The following is a 15,418-nucleotide window of genomic DNA, read 5'->3' on the forward strand; positions in this document are numbered from 1 at the left end:
AAGGGAGGCGCATTTTTGGTATATCAATGGAAACTTGCTTTTGGTCTTGCAATTAATCACTCACATGGTGTTCATTCAGAGGAGAGAGGCTCTTTTGGGTATGTGGATGAAAAGGTGAGGAGTATTTAATCAGTACTAAACGAGGCTGGTTAGTACATAAGGGGACATTAAAGTAAAGCCGTTGAAGAGGATATGTTGGGAGGCGAGCCGCCAACTACGTTTGACAGAGTGCCATGTCATTTCTCTTGGGATTGAGCTGGAAGACTTGCTTATAATCAAAATCACCCTTGGTTTGCTCTTATTTACAATCTTGTCTGATGGGCTTCCAATGTTTTCAAAAGCAACTTCATAGTCTTGTATATCATGGGCTTTCTGTCATGCAACCAAACCCAAGCAAAAACAAAATTCTTTTTAATTCTCTTTTTAATTATAATATATATAAAATAAAATAAAAGAATTACCTGTTTTCTTTCATGAGCATATTGGAAATCAGTTCTTCCCCAAAATTAGTTATATACATATGACCCCAAAAAAAAAAAAAAAAATTATGGACGATACACCAGCCACGTGATTTACCCAGAACATATAAAAATTTCTTGATCAAAAGAGTTTCCTAGTTTGAGTTTAGCTAACATAAGATAAAAAAGAAAACTTTGATTAATCATCAGGGTCTAGCCCAATTTCCAAAATTATTAGCTTCTGCAATATCTAATTATTTTGAAGGGGTAATCTTCGTATCACAATTAACAAATCCCTATTTTTATAAGGAATACAAATCGGGAAATTCATTTTTAGTTTGTTTTTTTCATTTACAGTTTTCATTTTTGTCCCTATCCTACAGCAGATGCTCTCAATTCCACAAAAAATCGAGAAGACAATGACCTGAAAGAAGACAATAATCAAAATAAGCATGGCCAGAAAAGAATGTAGGATGGTACGTGTTTGTCTACTCACTTTGCATCCACCGTCTCTTCTCTTTGCGTTTCGAACCAGAAGTCTCCAGAAAGATTCCATAAGCATAACCTATATAATCTATCAATGTAAGAAACAAGAAAGCGGAGTTTTCATGCAAGAAAATAGGATTAGGAATTAGACACAAAACCCCACATACCACACGTAAAAATAAGCCATGTATATAATCGGCGCCATGACAAGCGTAACTCTAGGTAGTTTGGGAGAGAAAATAAGGCTTCACAGCAGGTGCTTCTGCCCAAATGTTCTTTTCATAAATGTACCTGAGAATGCAGAAGGAGCAAGTAAAGTATGGAGGCAAGGAACGAAGAATGCTCCTACATTCAGCTGCCGCAGTATAATCAGCAGAAGCCCTCCGCAAGCTGTGGCATCCGAAATTTCCACCACAGAACCAAAGGTAAGTAACTGCCTCACAATTTTCTCATGTACAAATTCTGCCATAAATATCTTATGAGTTTGAGATATTGACAAAAACAAAATAATGGGCTTGAAATAACTTTATTTGCCTTGAACATATGTTGAAGGAAGTGAGCCACTTCCAAGTTTATTTTTTCACTTTAGGATTAATTTATGGTAGGTATGGTCCTATAGCCCGTGAGGGCTGAAATGACCTTAATACCCATTGTATCATGCATCTATGACCTACTTTTGTAAAGATGTTTGAGGGCATGTATGGATCAGACTCTTAGAAGTGGCCCAAATGGCAGATACAGAATGCAAACAAAGTAACCATGTCGATTTTAGCTGATATGCCCCCCATTAGGGGCCAGCAATAATTTATGCACCCATTTTCATGCAAAGATAAGGTCAAGTGCTTTATTTTTTTTTTCTTTTTTCTTTTTTGCTTTTTTGGTCATCAAGATAGCAATCTATTTTCTATAAAAGGCAACATGCTGGAGTAGTATTTTGCACCAGTCTCATCCTTTCAAAGAAATTAAGTCTAAAACTTCTTCTCTTACTCAACAATGCAGGCTACAACTACTCTCACTTATGAAGAAAAGATGCTCAGAAATTATGTGCCAATCTTTGTGATGCTCCCTGTAAGTCATAAACAATTCTTCTTCTATTCACTGACATGTTATGTATGCACTCTACTATAAAATATAATAATCATCACTGAGCAAAAGCGCTAATTTTTCTTCATACCAGTTGGGAGTTATTACGGTTGATAACGTTTTAGAAGACAAAGACAAACTCGTGAAAGAGCTGAAGGAGCTACGAGCAGCAGGTGTTGATGGGGTCATGATAGATGTGTGGTGGGGGATCATAGAATCCAAAGGACCTAAGCAGTATGATTGGACTGCTTACAGGAGCTTGTTTCAAGCAGTTCAGGAACGTGGGTTGAAATTACAAGCTATAATGTCATTCCACCAATGTGGTGGGAATGTAGGAGATGTTGTAACCATCCCACTCCCCCAGTGGGTACTTGATATCGGAGAATCGGACCCTGATATCTTTTATACCAATCTCAAAGGTAACAGGAACCCAGAATACCTCACTCTAGGTGTGGATAACCGGCGTCTCTTTAGTGGACGAACTGCTGTGGAGGTAAGCTTCACAAGATTTCAAAGTGTTATCTTCACGTAGTCAGCTAGTATTCATTCTTTTATGGTGACGTATATGTTAATCGTTATATTACAGATATATAGTGATTATATGAAGAGCTTCAGAGAGAACATTGCAGATTTTCTAGAAACTGGACTTATTATAGACATTGAAGTGGGGCTTGGCCCTGCAGGAGAGCTCAGGTATCCCTCTTATCCAGAAAGTCAAGGATGGGTTTTCCCAGGCATTGGAGAATTTCAGGTGGGACTGATTTACTAATTTGACAATCCTATTGCTTATTGGCCCTATTCAAGCAAAATTAAGTTCAAAACACATTACCTATTTCATATTGCAGTGCTATGACAAGTATCTCCAAGCAGACTTCAAAGAGGCTGCAACAGCTGCAGGTCATCCTGAATGGGAGTTGCCAGATAATGCAGGAGAATACAATGACGCTCCTGAATCTACAGAGTTCTTCAAATCAAACGGGACATACCTTACTGAGAAAGGGAAGTTCTTCTTGACTTGGTACTCTAACAAATTACTGAGCCATGGCGATCAGATCCTGGATGAAGCCAACAAAGCTTTTGTGGGGTGTAAATTAAAGCTAGCAGCCAAAGTAAATATTCTAATATCATAACTAACTCATATTTAGCAGTACATACCATCTTCCACCTGATGTTAATCCAAGAGTACATGATTGATTATCAAAACAGGTATCTGGAATCCACTGGTGGTATAAAGCTGATAATCATGCCGCGGAGCTTACTGCAGGATACTACAACTTGAAAGATAGAGATGGGTACCGACCTATAGCAAGGATGCTGTCAAGGCATCGTGCTATTTTGAATTTCACATGTTTAGAGATGAGGGACTCTGAACAAAGTGCTGATGCCAAAAGTGCGCCTCAGGAACTTGTTCAGCAGGTAAAAAGTGAAAATTTTGTTAAGACCAGCTTTCCTTGTTCAGTTTCATTTCTCATTGAGAAAATGCTGATGCAGTGTTATCTGCTTGTACAATCCCCTCAAAACATGCCAAAAATGATTTTTCTGGAAAACCTACAAAAATACATCTTTCTTTGTGTTGACAATTAGTATCAGAAACATGAAATTCAATTCCCCAATTCCAGTAAAACCCCAGGTTCTAGCTAGAACATATCAAATATGCTTCTTACCGAATTTATACCCTTCAATTGAAGAACATATGGAGAGTAAAAAGCACTTTAATAGCAAATAAAAAAATTTATTCTAATGATGCTTTCAAAAAGTACAACTGCATACGATGAAAATTATAGTTTGCAACATGCATGTGCAGGTTTTGAGTGGAGGTTGGAGAGAAAACATAGAAGTTGCAGGGGAAAATGCACTTTCAAGGTACGACAGTACAGCTTATAATCAAATCCTGTTAAATGCTAGACCAAATGGCATCAATAGAGACGGCCAACCAAAATTGAGGATGTATGGAGTGACATACCTTCGTTTGTCTGATGAACTACTACAAAAGACGAATCTCAACTTATTCAAGACATTTGTAAAGAAGATGCATGCTGATCAGGTAAGCAATCTTCATGTATGTGCCTTAAGCATGTGCTCTTTCATGGTGAAAAATGTCATTCCGTCCCTCTTTTCTACAGGATTACTGTCCAGACCCAAAGAAGTACAACCACCACCTAGGTCCTTTGGAGCGGTCAAAACCAGAGATTTCAATCGAACAACTTCTGGAAGCAACCAAAGCAGAGGATGCATTCCCATGGGATAAGGAAACAGATATGAGTGTCAGTGGTGGTCTACTTTCTAATTTGATAGGGAAATTATTTTCTCTATTTAAGTGATACAACAGCCAAGTGGGAAGAGAAGTAGCTGGTAATGAATTAAATAAAGTGGTGGTTCGATCTGGATAACCAATAAATTGGCATAATGTGGCAATGTCAAAACAATTTGAGATGTTTGTTGTGTGAATAAAAGAATATTTCCCATGGAATGAATGTAGAGATGTCTTATAACAAAAGACTGTTCACCAATAATCCCCACAAGAGCAAAATCCATGTCTAAAGTGGTGGAACCTATGGATATCTCGCATTATAATCTCTCGATTCATAAGCTCAGAAATCATTTTCGTTACTGTGTGGCAATCATCACATACACGAAGATTCTTGGTAATCCTGATTGTGGTCCCTGGTCCTGTGTTAATAAGGGCAAAAGCAATTGCCAATCTCTCACTATGATCCCAAAGCATCTTCTCCTTTACTTCTTCTTCAACATCATAGAACACTGAAGTGGTGTCTGGCTTGTATCCAGCCTCCGTGAGCCGCAGATTCAACTCTTTTAACTTGGCATAAACATCATGTGTCTGTGGGTGTGACTTATCTCCAACTAAGAACCTATGAACCATCTTATCTACCTCCACAAAGCTGCAGCCAGGTGGTTTTTTCAGTCCCTTACTTCTCACCATGGCTCTCACTCTTTCCACATCATCCCACCGCTTCTCAGAAGCATAAATATTGGAAAGGCAAATGTAGCTCCCCACTCCTTTTGGATGCATTTCAAAAACCTTTTGCGCTGAAACCTCCGCCAGCTTGACATTTTTGTGTAGCCTGCAAGCAGAAAGAAATGCAGCCCATATATCACTGCTAGGTTTTACTTCCATGGTCTTAATGAGCTCATATGCTTCATCCACATGCCCTGCTCTTCCCAGAAGATCCACCAGACATGAATAGTGAGCAAGCCCAGGCTTCACATTGTATTCTATGGTCATTCTGTTGAAAATATGTTTCCCCTCGTTGACTAGGCCTGCATGGCTACATGCTGACAAAACCGAAGTAAGAACCCCCTCATCTGGAGTAAAATTGTTTGCTACCAGTTCATGATAGCAGGAGATAGCCTCTTCTCCCCTCCCATGAGCCCCATATCCTGAAATCATAGCACTCCAAGCAACCAAGTTTTTTCTGGGAATTTCATCAAAAACACGACGTGAACAAGACAAACTTCCACATTTAGAATACATGTCTATAAGGGCAGTTCCCACAATGATATTTGCACCAAAGCCTTTCTTGACGAGGCATGAATGAACAGACATGCCAAATTGCAAGGCATTGATCTGGTCACAAGCTCCCAGTATAGTTATAATAGTTACCTCATCAACCTCTGCACCTTCCATAATCATTCGACAGAAAAGTCTTAAGCTTTCAAAAGCATCTCCATTCTGCTCATAGCCTCTAATCATAGAGTTCCATGACACGGTATCTTTCAATTTCACCCCATCAAATAATCGCCTTGAATAAGCCAGAGACTTGCAATTACAATACATCTCAATAAGAGAATTTGTCAAAAACTCATTATGTATTTCAACACTCTTTCGAACCACATATGCATGAATTTCTTTCCCCAGCTTCAAGGCCAACAACTCAGCACAAGCAGAGAGGATTCCAAGCAATGTTGTGCCATCTGCTTTTAATCCAGCCTTTCCCATTTCCTCAAAAACTTCTAAAGCCTTTCTCGGATTATTATTCTTCACATAACCCGAAATCATTGTGTTCCAAGAAATTAAATCTCTCTCAAGCATTCTATCAAACAGCATCCTCGCCAATCCCATATCCCCAAATTTCGAGTACATTGCAAGAAGAGCATTAGCCACATAAATATCTGACTCCAACCCGCTAACCACAACCTCACTATGAACTCTCCTCCCAGTTTCCCCAAGCAACAGATCACCGCACGCCTTAAGAACAAAAGGGTACGTAAAATTGTCTGCCTTTTGTCCAAAACTAAGCATTTCACGGTACAAAACAAGAGCCTTTAATGAGCATTCATTACAAGCATATCCCCTAATCATGAAATTCCACAAGAACGAATTTTTCAACAGAATACCATCAAAAATCATCTGGGCTTGGGCCATCCTTCCGCAGTTTGCGTAAAAAGCAGCGAGCTTCGTACTTAGATATGTATTGTTTAGGAGATTGCCAGAAGTGACCATGAGGGCATGGAGTTTCTGGCCTTTTGGGAAAGATTTGGTGTTGGTGAGCGATTGCAAGATCTTCCCACATTGTAGGGAAGTGAGTGGCGGGCTGAGAGGTTGTTCCTTGAAATGGACAGTGGTGGTGCAGAGAGATTTCTTGAGGAGTTTGAGATTGCTATTGCCGCCATTCATGACAAATGAATTTGGAAAACGTAAAATAAAGAATTTTAAAAAAAAAACCTTCAGAAGCAATCGAATACTACGGCAGTGTGGGTGTAGTAGAAGTAGAAGAGTAGAAGGTGGCGGGCATTTTAGTTTTGTTAAAAACAAGTTTTGAGGTTTTTGAGCTTCTATCTCTTGAATTGAATCTGCAGTAACAAAATTTGTGAAGAAAAAAAAAGGAAATAATCTGGAGATGCGGGGTATCGATCCCCGTACCTCTCGCATGCTAAGCGAGCGCTCTACCATCTGAGCTACATCCCCTTCTGATTTTTTAATGCACCTATTTCTTATATAAATACAAAACCACTTGTCAGCAATTGTAAGAGGCGCATCAATTTTTTGATGAATGTTATGTTACCGTATTTACATCATATTGTTTAGTTGGTTTGTTTCTGTGTGGGCTAACCATGCAGGTGTGAAATTTTGTTTTTTTATTCCTCATCGAGTAACTATAGTTTAGTATTGTAATATGGTTACGTTGTATAATTCATTTACGTATTGTAATATAAGTTGATATTTATTGATTTTATATTTTAAAAAAGAAAAATCTTAACTATGTCGTCCACCTATATTATAACACATTAACGCGTTATATCACGTAATCATACTCCAATACTATACAATAATTTCTCTCAATGTAGCCTCTTCCTCCCTCATCCCTTCTACTCTTCTTGAGTTTCAAGGCTCAACCCAACCCATTTTGAAGTCATGTGTCCTTGCTTGCTATTAATAGGATAGAATTTTCTTTTTGGACAGAAAAAAAAAAAAAAATTAAGGTGGGAAAGAACTAGCCCAAATGGCAGCGCAGGCTCTTAATGGTATAGATAGTATAATAAATTTTGGACTAAAAATATAAATAATATTAGACAAGAAAATGAGAAAACAAAAATTAGTTGAAGGCAAATATCGAAAAAAAAACAGAGGAGGTCAAGAGACAAAAGACCAAATAAGTCCAAGACAACCAATGGCTGTCCCACATTGTTCTCCGCACGTCTATATTACGCGGGATTTTCTTTCTCTCTCCTCTTAAACCCCCCGAAAAACAAGAAACATCCTGACGAAGAAAAAAAAAATCTAAACAGAAAAACATATTATCAAAATATCCAATTAGCTAAATCCTTCTTCTGGGTTGGATTGGATTAGAGCTCTGCATGACTTTCTGTTTTGATTCCATTTTCCGTGAATTTCTTACATTTCTGATCGTGAAGACAATGTTGCATTGGTTAATACATCTCCTCCACGTTCAAAACACAGAAGTATAATCTTGGGCGCTAATTTAATAGCCTCTCTTTGCTGCATACATTGTTTGTTTTGCTGCTTGCATGTCATATCACCACGTTCAAATCTTGAAAAATCTCAGCTTTACGATTGAGAATCATTGGGAAACTTGTGGGTTCTTCCTAAAGCTGAGAAATTTGAATTGGGTTATTGCCAAATTTGGAGATTTTATTTACCTGGTGCGCGTCATTCCAAGACCAAGGGGCAGAAGGGGGCGCGGCCATTGTTGTTGGAAGCCAGAAAGGGCGGTGCTTTCGAATCGTTTCTGTTTGGTTTGAGGGAAATTGCAGGATTTTGTGTCAAGTTCGATGAAATGAGAAGGAAAATATATGGATGGGATGGAAATGAGAAGAGGCAGTTGTGCGGTTGTTTTTGGGATTCTGCTTTGTGCATTGGTGATAGGGGCCTCCGAGGGGGTGAGGAGGACAAAGGAAACATTTATAGGCAATGGAGGTGGTTGGGTTACGCAGGAGATAGACGAAGACATGGTATGAATAAATTTGAATTTCCTTCTAATTTTTCTCTGCTGGTTTTTTCCTCTTTCATGATTATGAGCTATGTTCTAACCTTCAAGGTTGAAACCATTTTTCCATTTTGCAATTGGGATGGTAGGCATAGCCTTGTGGAAATTCTAGTTTCTTGAAATTTCTTGGTCACTATAATGCAGAAAATCGGCCAAACTGTTTTACCTTTAATTAGAAATTGATTAAAACTTGTATCAAAATAATTTTTTTTTTTTTAAATCTAAGCTTTTTCTTATCTCTGCAATGTACATGATTTTTTTTTTTTCCCGTCGGATGCCTAATACCATAATGGCATCGTTTTTCAATTTTTCCAATGCCTATGCAGTGTAGTCTATTAGGAAATTTGTAGTAGTGTTTATTCTCTTAAAATCAAGCAAGAACTAACCTTTGGTTGCTAATGAGAAGAGAAATTAAAGTCAATCGGTCTGCGATCTTGCCTAACATGTAACACTAGCAGGTTCCTGTTATAACAAAGCTAAGAATCTATTTAGGTGACACAATTATATAGGCTTTTTAACGCATGGGAAGATCAATGTACAAGTTTCTGGCACTTGAAAGCAAGATTGTGTTATTTATACTGAAGCTACATGCAAACATGTATCATTCTGATATAAGAGGATCATCACCAATATTTGACAAGATATTCTGACTGCAGGCAGAGCAGGCATGGGTACATTGCAGGAAAGAACTGATAGATGGCAAAGATGTTGTCGAAAACTTTAACTTGTATATCCCACAGGAGGCGATCAGTGACTCTGAAACAATGTTCTTAACAAAAAGCAACAAACATAATGCTATTTTAGTTCTTCCTCCTCACGTGAAACAAACACTTCTTGATTGCTTAAGAAAGAAAGGGCTTCTGTTTCGTCCTTCTGGCAAAAAGGCTAGCTCCAAAAACTGGTTCATCGACTACTTAGAGTGGCTTTTAAGTTGGCCTCATTCTCCTAGGAGATATTTGGCCGGTGATTCACATAGGCCAATGGAACTGACTCCTGCTCCTGACCTAGCTCCAGGGCCTGCTCCTGATCTAGCTCCAGAGACTGCTGCGGTTCTAGCTCCAAGCCCTTCTCAGCTTCTAGCTCCAAGCCCTTCTCCGCTTCTAGCTCCAGGCCCTGCAGCTAAGTTGCCTAGACAACAAGCACCTTCTCCTTCTCCTTCTAAACATATCCATACTACTTTTCGTGCTAGTCCAAATCCACCACCAAAGGATCCCTCGTCCAAAAAGAAAAATCCACCATTAAAGGATCCCTCACCGAAAAAGAAAAATCAACCACCGAAGAATCCCTCACCAAAAAAGAAAAGTCCACCATCAAAGGAATCAAAAACTGAAAAGCCGCCTGCCAAGGATAATAGCAGTCTGATCAAACTAATTGCTATTGCCGGAACTGCAGTAGTTACACTTATCATTCTTGCGCTTCTTTGTTTTTGCTGTCTTAAGAAAAGGAGAAGCAGAAAAGTTGGTCCAAGAAATGGACAAAATGATGACAGGCCTCTTCTCACATTGTCTGCTGGTATGCAATTCTTAGATTTTTCGTTTATTGACGGATGACTATCTTCACATTCTGAGGCATTTCACTATATTTGTAATGCCACAGGCTCTTCACAGAAGTCTACTGGTTTAGAAAATTCCAATAACAAAGAGTTCAGCACTAGCGGAGATTTTGTAAACAATATGCCCGCGAAAACTGAAAATGAACCTTCGCCGGGTGAGGCAAGTACATCAGAAAGCACAGCAGGAGGGCCATTGCCTCCCCTAAAACCTCCCCCTGGAAGACCAGCTCCTCCGCCTCCTGGACCACCACCACCACCTCCTCCTCGTCTTCGCGCCCCACCGCCTCCAAAAGTTGCACCTCCACTAAAGCCATTGCCTGGTAAGATCCAACGTCCACCTTTAGGACCACATCGCAAAGGAAACAGTGTTGATGGTGATGTTGATGGTGAGTCTGGATCTCAAAAAGCCAAGTTAAAGCCATTCTTCTGGGATAAGGTTGTTGCCAATTCTGATCAATCAATGGTCTGGCATGAGATCAGTGCAGGATCATTTCAGTAAGGCTGTAACTCTCATGATAAATCTAATTTTCAATAAATAAACTAACTTTAAATACTCCAATTTAACTTCCAACTTCTGTACAGATTCAATGAGGAGCAGATAGAGTCTCTATTTGGTTATAATGCTGCGGATAAAGCCAAAAATGATCGCAGAAAGGAAGCATCATCATTAGAACCTGCAATCCAGTATATTCAAATTATTGACAGAAAGAAAGCACAAAATCTATCAATTCTTCTACGAGCATTGAATGTGACCACGGAAGAAGTTTCTGATGCCCTCCGAGAAGGTGAATCTCTCTCTCTCTCTCTCTCTCTACACTAAAAGACATTTCTCGTGGTGAAAAACTTTACACGATTGTTTGCCACTCTGAAGTTCCATGTTATGTTTTTCTTCATTTTGGTTTAAGTACTAAAATATGTTTAGAAAAAGAGGATGAATAAATCAACACCATGTACAAAACTTGACTATCTTGTTACACAGAATAAAAACTAGAAATACGATGTTTTAATCAAGTAAAAACAAGAAATACCCTGTTTTAATCATTTGTCCTGGATGATGGGCTGGTCAATGTGTTATTTCTTATCACTTATATGGTTCTTAACTTTTTAACCATTGAGATTGTCAGGTTTAAAAGGCATCACTGACTTACCTTTATTGATTGGATCAGGTAATGAACTTCCTTTGGAGCTTCTCCAGACCTTGTTGAAGATGGCGCCGACTGCTGAAGAAGAACTGAAGCTTAGGTTATACACCGGCGATATTGCTCAACTTGGCCCTGCAGAGCGGTTCCTCAAAGCCATGGTTGACATACCATTTGCTTTTAAGCGCATAGAGTCACTGGTGTTCATGTGTTCCCTCCCAGAAGAGGTCACTACCACCAAAGAGTCCTTTGTAACTTTAGAGGTGAGACACTAGATCCATGAATGCGTATTCATATCCAATCATATGTTGCAAGCTTTCTTTAGATATTTGTCAGTCATGTCTAATGTTTAATAAGACAGCAACCTTCAATATTTCTGTCTTATCTGACCATTCCACATCTTAAATGTCAGGTTGCTTGCAACAAACTCAGAAAGAGCAGGCTGTTCCTAAAACTTTTAGAAGCAGTTCTGAAAACTGGAAACCGCATGAATGATGGTACCTACCGTGGTGGTGCGCAGGCATTTAGGCTTGATACACTCTTAAAACTGGCTGATGTAAAAGGCACTGATGGCAAGACCACACTCTTGCACTTTGTTGTTCAAGAGATCATCCGTTCTGAGGGCCGAAGAGCTGTCCGCACAACCAGAGCAAGCCGGAGCATGTCCAATGTGAGTGCAGAGGATTTAGCTGAGGATGTCAATGAGGAATCAGAAGAGCATTATGGTAGCCTCGGTCTTCAAGTTGTCTCCGGTTTAAGCGATGAACTTCAAGATGTGAGGAAGGCAGCTCTTGTAGATGCTGATGGCCTAACGTCAACAGTAGGAGTTCTTGGCCAATCACTAATAAAAACGCGAAATTTTATAAATGTTGAGATGAAGAATCTGGACGAAGACAGTGAGTTCCAACGTACGCTAGCCAGTTTTGTGGAGCGTGCAGAATCTGACATAACATGGCTGTTGGAAGAAGAAAAGAGGATAACTGCTCTTGTGAAGAGCACAGCGGATTACTTCCACGGGAATGCAGGGAAGGAGGAAGGTATTCGTTTGTTTGTGATCATACGAGATTTCTTGGTAATTCTAAACAAGGTATGTACGGAGGTTCGAAATTCAGCAATGAAGTCAGCAAAGACTGCCAAGAAAGAGACCCCCATAGAGGCAGCTTCAGAAAACCGCCAGCCGGCTACAGATATGCGTCAGCGACTGTTTCCAGCAATTGCAGAACGGCGAGTGGAGGATGGTTTCAGTTCGGATGATGAGGCCTAGCTTTTCATTTAGAATAAGTATATGGGAGTTCTGGCTTGGAAGCGTATTGTTTTCCTCTCTGGTTTGGTAATCCGAAACGAATGGAAGAATTTCAATCACCTATTACGTATTCTTTGGTTGTGTTTTCAAGGAAATCAAAGGTTACTTTTGAGTCAAGTAAGGCGATAGTGCTGAAAACATGTGTGCAGAATGAAATTGGCCTTAAAATCTTATTGGGATTTATAAGACAATGTTTGTGGAAGTAGCTATAGTAAATCTTTTATTATGTTCAAAGTCCAAGCTCAATGGCAATGTCTGGCATAATGCTATTTGTTTGGCTTTCCACCAATGTACCTTTCCCTCACTATTTTCATTGTCGCCTGCACATTCTTCAGATGGCATGATGACCAAAAATGTCAGTTCTATCCGGCAACAGAATTCGCTTTCGAAATTTTTCGTGTGTCTAGCACTGGCTCCATCGATCCAAAGGCAAATGGGATTTTCAAAATGTACATAAAGACTTGTGAAATCCAAAACAACAGTAAAACCATTGCTGTTTTGGTCCACCCATATTTATAACACATGTATTCATGACAATGTAACGGTCACACACCCAAATATTTTGAGATTAAATCGATATCAGACAACAATTAAAATTAGATCAAATTGATTTTTTTTTTTAATTGTTTGCTATATGTTAGGGACTTGTTCTTGTCCTATATACCAAAAAACATTGTTTTATCATTCGCCATTTATTCTTTTTATTTTATTTTAACAAAATTATGCTCCCATCTTTTAATTTAAATCAATCAATTCCTCAAAAACAGGAATATACAAAATATATATATATTAAACGACATTAAGTATGAAAAAAAAAAAAAAAAACGCGAGGACATTACCGTTAATAAACGTGGGAAAGAAAAGGGAAAGTAGCCCAAGGGATCTGGTCCCGCAGTCCTTGGCCCAATAATAACGCGACACGTCACAAAGTCCCTGGTCAAAACCCTACTACGAACTCTATATAAACCCTCTACTGTTGTTGTAGTTATACACTGAACTCCTCGATAGCTTGCAAATCAAAAGCTTCAATTCAAGACCTTCTCTCTCTCCGATGGCTCCGAAGAAGCTTCTAGATGATCCACCTGTGGTGGAAGACTCCGACGAAGAAACTGTCGACGAAGAAACTGTTGACGAAGAAGAACTAGAGGAAGAAGACGACGCCGTTGAAGCTGAAGACGGCAAAGCAAAATCGGGAGATGATAACCATGACGGTGATGAAGAAGAAGGAGAAGAAGACGCCGACGAGGAAGACGAAGACGAAGAGGACAATGAGGAAAAGAAAGAGAAGGCCCTATTAACTTCTTCATCGGCGGTTTCGAATTCAAATCCCCAATGGCCATCTGCCTCCGAAGACGATTCCGGATCCGGGTCGGAAACAGAGTCCGAAAACAACAGCCAATCACCATCAGCTTCCGAATTCACCATCAAGCCTATTGTTTCGAAGCCCATGAACGACCCCGTCAAGCCCAACAAGAAGAATGCTCCGGCGAAGCCCGCGCCGGCGTCCAATTCCGGGTCAAAGCGCCCGGAGACCGAGCTCAACAAGAAGAATGCTCCATCTTCGTCCAATTCCGGGTCAAAGCGCCGGGCGGAGACCGAGCCCAACTCGAAGGACTCTAAGAAGAAGAAGGTCGTGAACAGTGGCGATGACGATGATGGGAAAAAGGGACGGCTTTGGAGCGAAGATGATGAAATTGCGATCTTGAAGGGCATGATAGAGTACCAAGTCAAAAATGGCCCCGTAACAAATTCGACTATGGGCGCATTCCACGAGTTTATCAAGAAAAAATTGCAGGTCGATGTAAGCAAGCTGCAGTTGAGCGATAAGATCAGGAGGTTGAAGATGAAGTACCAGAAGAAGGGCGAGAATGGCGAGGACCCGGTGTTTTCCAAGACCCACGAAGTCAAGTCCTTTGATCTATCGAAGAAGGTTTGGGGTGTTGAGGCTAATGGGGTCGATGATAACGCAAAGGACAGCAAGAGGAAGCCAAGGAAGAGCAATAAGGTTGACAAAGCTACAGTATTGGCCTTACCTGTTTCAGATGTAGCTGAGAAGAAAGAGGAGCTGAATGTAGCTAATGGTGGAATTAAGGCTGACCCAGTTGACTTTTGGTCTAAATACCCATGTCTGAGTGGTTCTTTGGGGTTGGACAATTCCACACCGAGGTCAGATTTAACTACCCTTATGGTTCAGAAAATGCCTTTGATTGGGAAATCGAAGGCTAAAGAGTTGGAGGGAAAGTGGAGGGCCTTGCAGCTCATTGAAATGGAGTTGTCTGTCAAGAAGCTTGCTTTGATGCAGGAACAGGCTAAATTCGTATTGGATTCAATGAAGTCTTCGGAGGATTAGAGGTTACTTTGAAGGTAAATTCATGGTTTTTCTGGACTTTTTGTTAATATTTGAGTTGAAAACTTAGTGGTATTTTCTTCAGATGGAAGTTGTTTTGTTTTATCCATTGGGTTCTCAAATTTTGATAAAGAATATTGTTTTGCTATTAGCCTAAAGTATACCATATGTTACATGGAGATTATTTCCGTATGATTCAAGTAATTTCTTTATGGTATTTTAGCTCTGTCTTTTGCAATTTATTTTGAGACTGGATGGGGTTTGATAAATATTCTTGTTGATTGGAAAATATGATGTTACAAGATTTCCTTTGTTGCGTGGTAACATTTTGTTTTATTGGTGGCGTGGTGGAGATCTTTATAAGGTTCTATCTATCTGAAGAATCAGGGGTAACAATTTGTTTTATTGGTGGTAGAGATCTTTATAGGGTTTTAACTTCTAAGTATCTGTAGTCTGAAGATTCAGGGTAGGAAATGAGAGATAATTTGACCCACTAGAATTTATCAAGTTCATATGAACTCAGGTGAAGAATTTGTCCCACTAAAAAGGAGGGAGCCGAATATTTTACATGGCACTCTAACCC

At 39.7% G+C, this 15,418-nt stretch overlaps 4 protein-coding genes and 1 non-coding gene across 5 annotated transcripts; 3 read left to right on the forward strand and 2 right to left on the reverse strand.

Annotated features, from left to right (window-relative positions):
* Positions 1–1,108: 1,108 nt before the first annotated feature.
* On the forward strand, positions 1,109–4,524 carry LOC117622041 (beta-amylase). Its single transcript, XM_034352549.1, has 8 exons — positions 1,109–1,369; positions 1,944–2,012; positions 2,122–2,520; positions 2,614–2,778; positions 2,873–3,136; positions 3,234–3,443; positions 3,832–4,071; positions 4,151–4,524. Exons 1-8 carry the CDS (start codon positions 1,130–1,132, stop codon positions 4,346–4,348), a joined length of 1,785 nt encoding a protein of 594 aa, XP_034208440.1. The 5' UTR covers positions 1,109–1,129; the 3' UTR covers positions 4,349–4,524.
* Positions 4,501–6,733, reverse strand: LOC117622040 (putative pentatricopeptide repeat-containing protein At3g11460, mitochondrial). The gene has a single exon (XM_034352548.1). The coding sequence runs from the start codon at positions 6,661–6,663 to the stop codon at positions 4,531–4,533; it is 2,133 nt and encodes a 710-aa protein (XP_034208439.1). The 5' UTR covers positions 6,664–6,733; the 3' UTR covers positions 4,501–4,530.
* A 148-nt stretch (positions 6,734–6,881) lies between these two features.
* TRNAA-AGC lies at positions 6,882–6,954 on the reverse strand. The gene has a single exon. It is a non-coding gene; the product is annotated as a tRNA-Ala (tRNA).
* Positions 6,955–7,738: 784 nt separating this feature from the next.
* Positions 7,739–12,822, forward strand: LOC117623536 (formin-like protein 3). The gene is made up of 6 exons (XM_034354553.1): positions 7,739–8,459; positions 9,151–10,006; positions 10,091–10,541; positions 10,629–10,831; positions 11,213–11,448; positions 11,598–12,822. The coding sequence occupies exons 1-6, from the start codon at positions 8,301–8,303 to the stop codon at positions 12,447–12,449; spliced, it is 2,757 nt and encodes a 918-aa protein (XP_034210444.1). The 5' UTR covers positions 7,739–8,300; the 3' UTR covers positions 12,450–12,822.
* Positions 12,823–13,485: 663 nt separating this feature from the next.
* Positions 13,486–15,418, forward strand: LOC117623489 (STOREKEEPER protein-like). The gene has a single exon (XM_034354488.1). The coding sequence runs from the start codon at positions 13,540–13,542 to the stop codon at positions 14,836–14,838; it is 1,299 nt and encodes a 432-aa protein (XP_034210379.1). The 5' UTR covers positions 13,486–13,539; the 3' UTR covers positions 14,839–15,418.

Source organism: Prunus dulcis, chromosome 3 (genome assembly GCF_902201215.1).
Source record: "Prunus dulcis chromosome 3, ALMONDv2, whole genome shotgun sequence".
NCBI lineage: Eukaryota > Viridiplantae > Streptophyta > Magnoliopsida > Rosales > Rosaceae > Prunus > Prunus dulcis.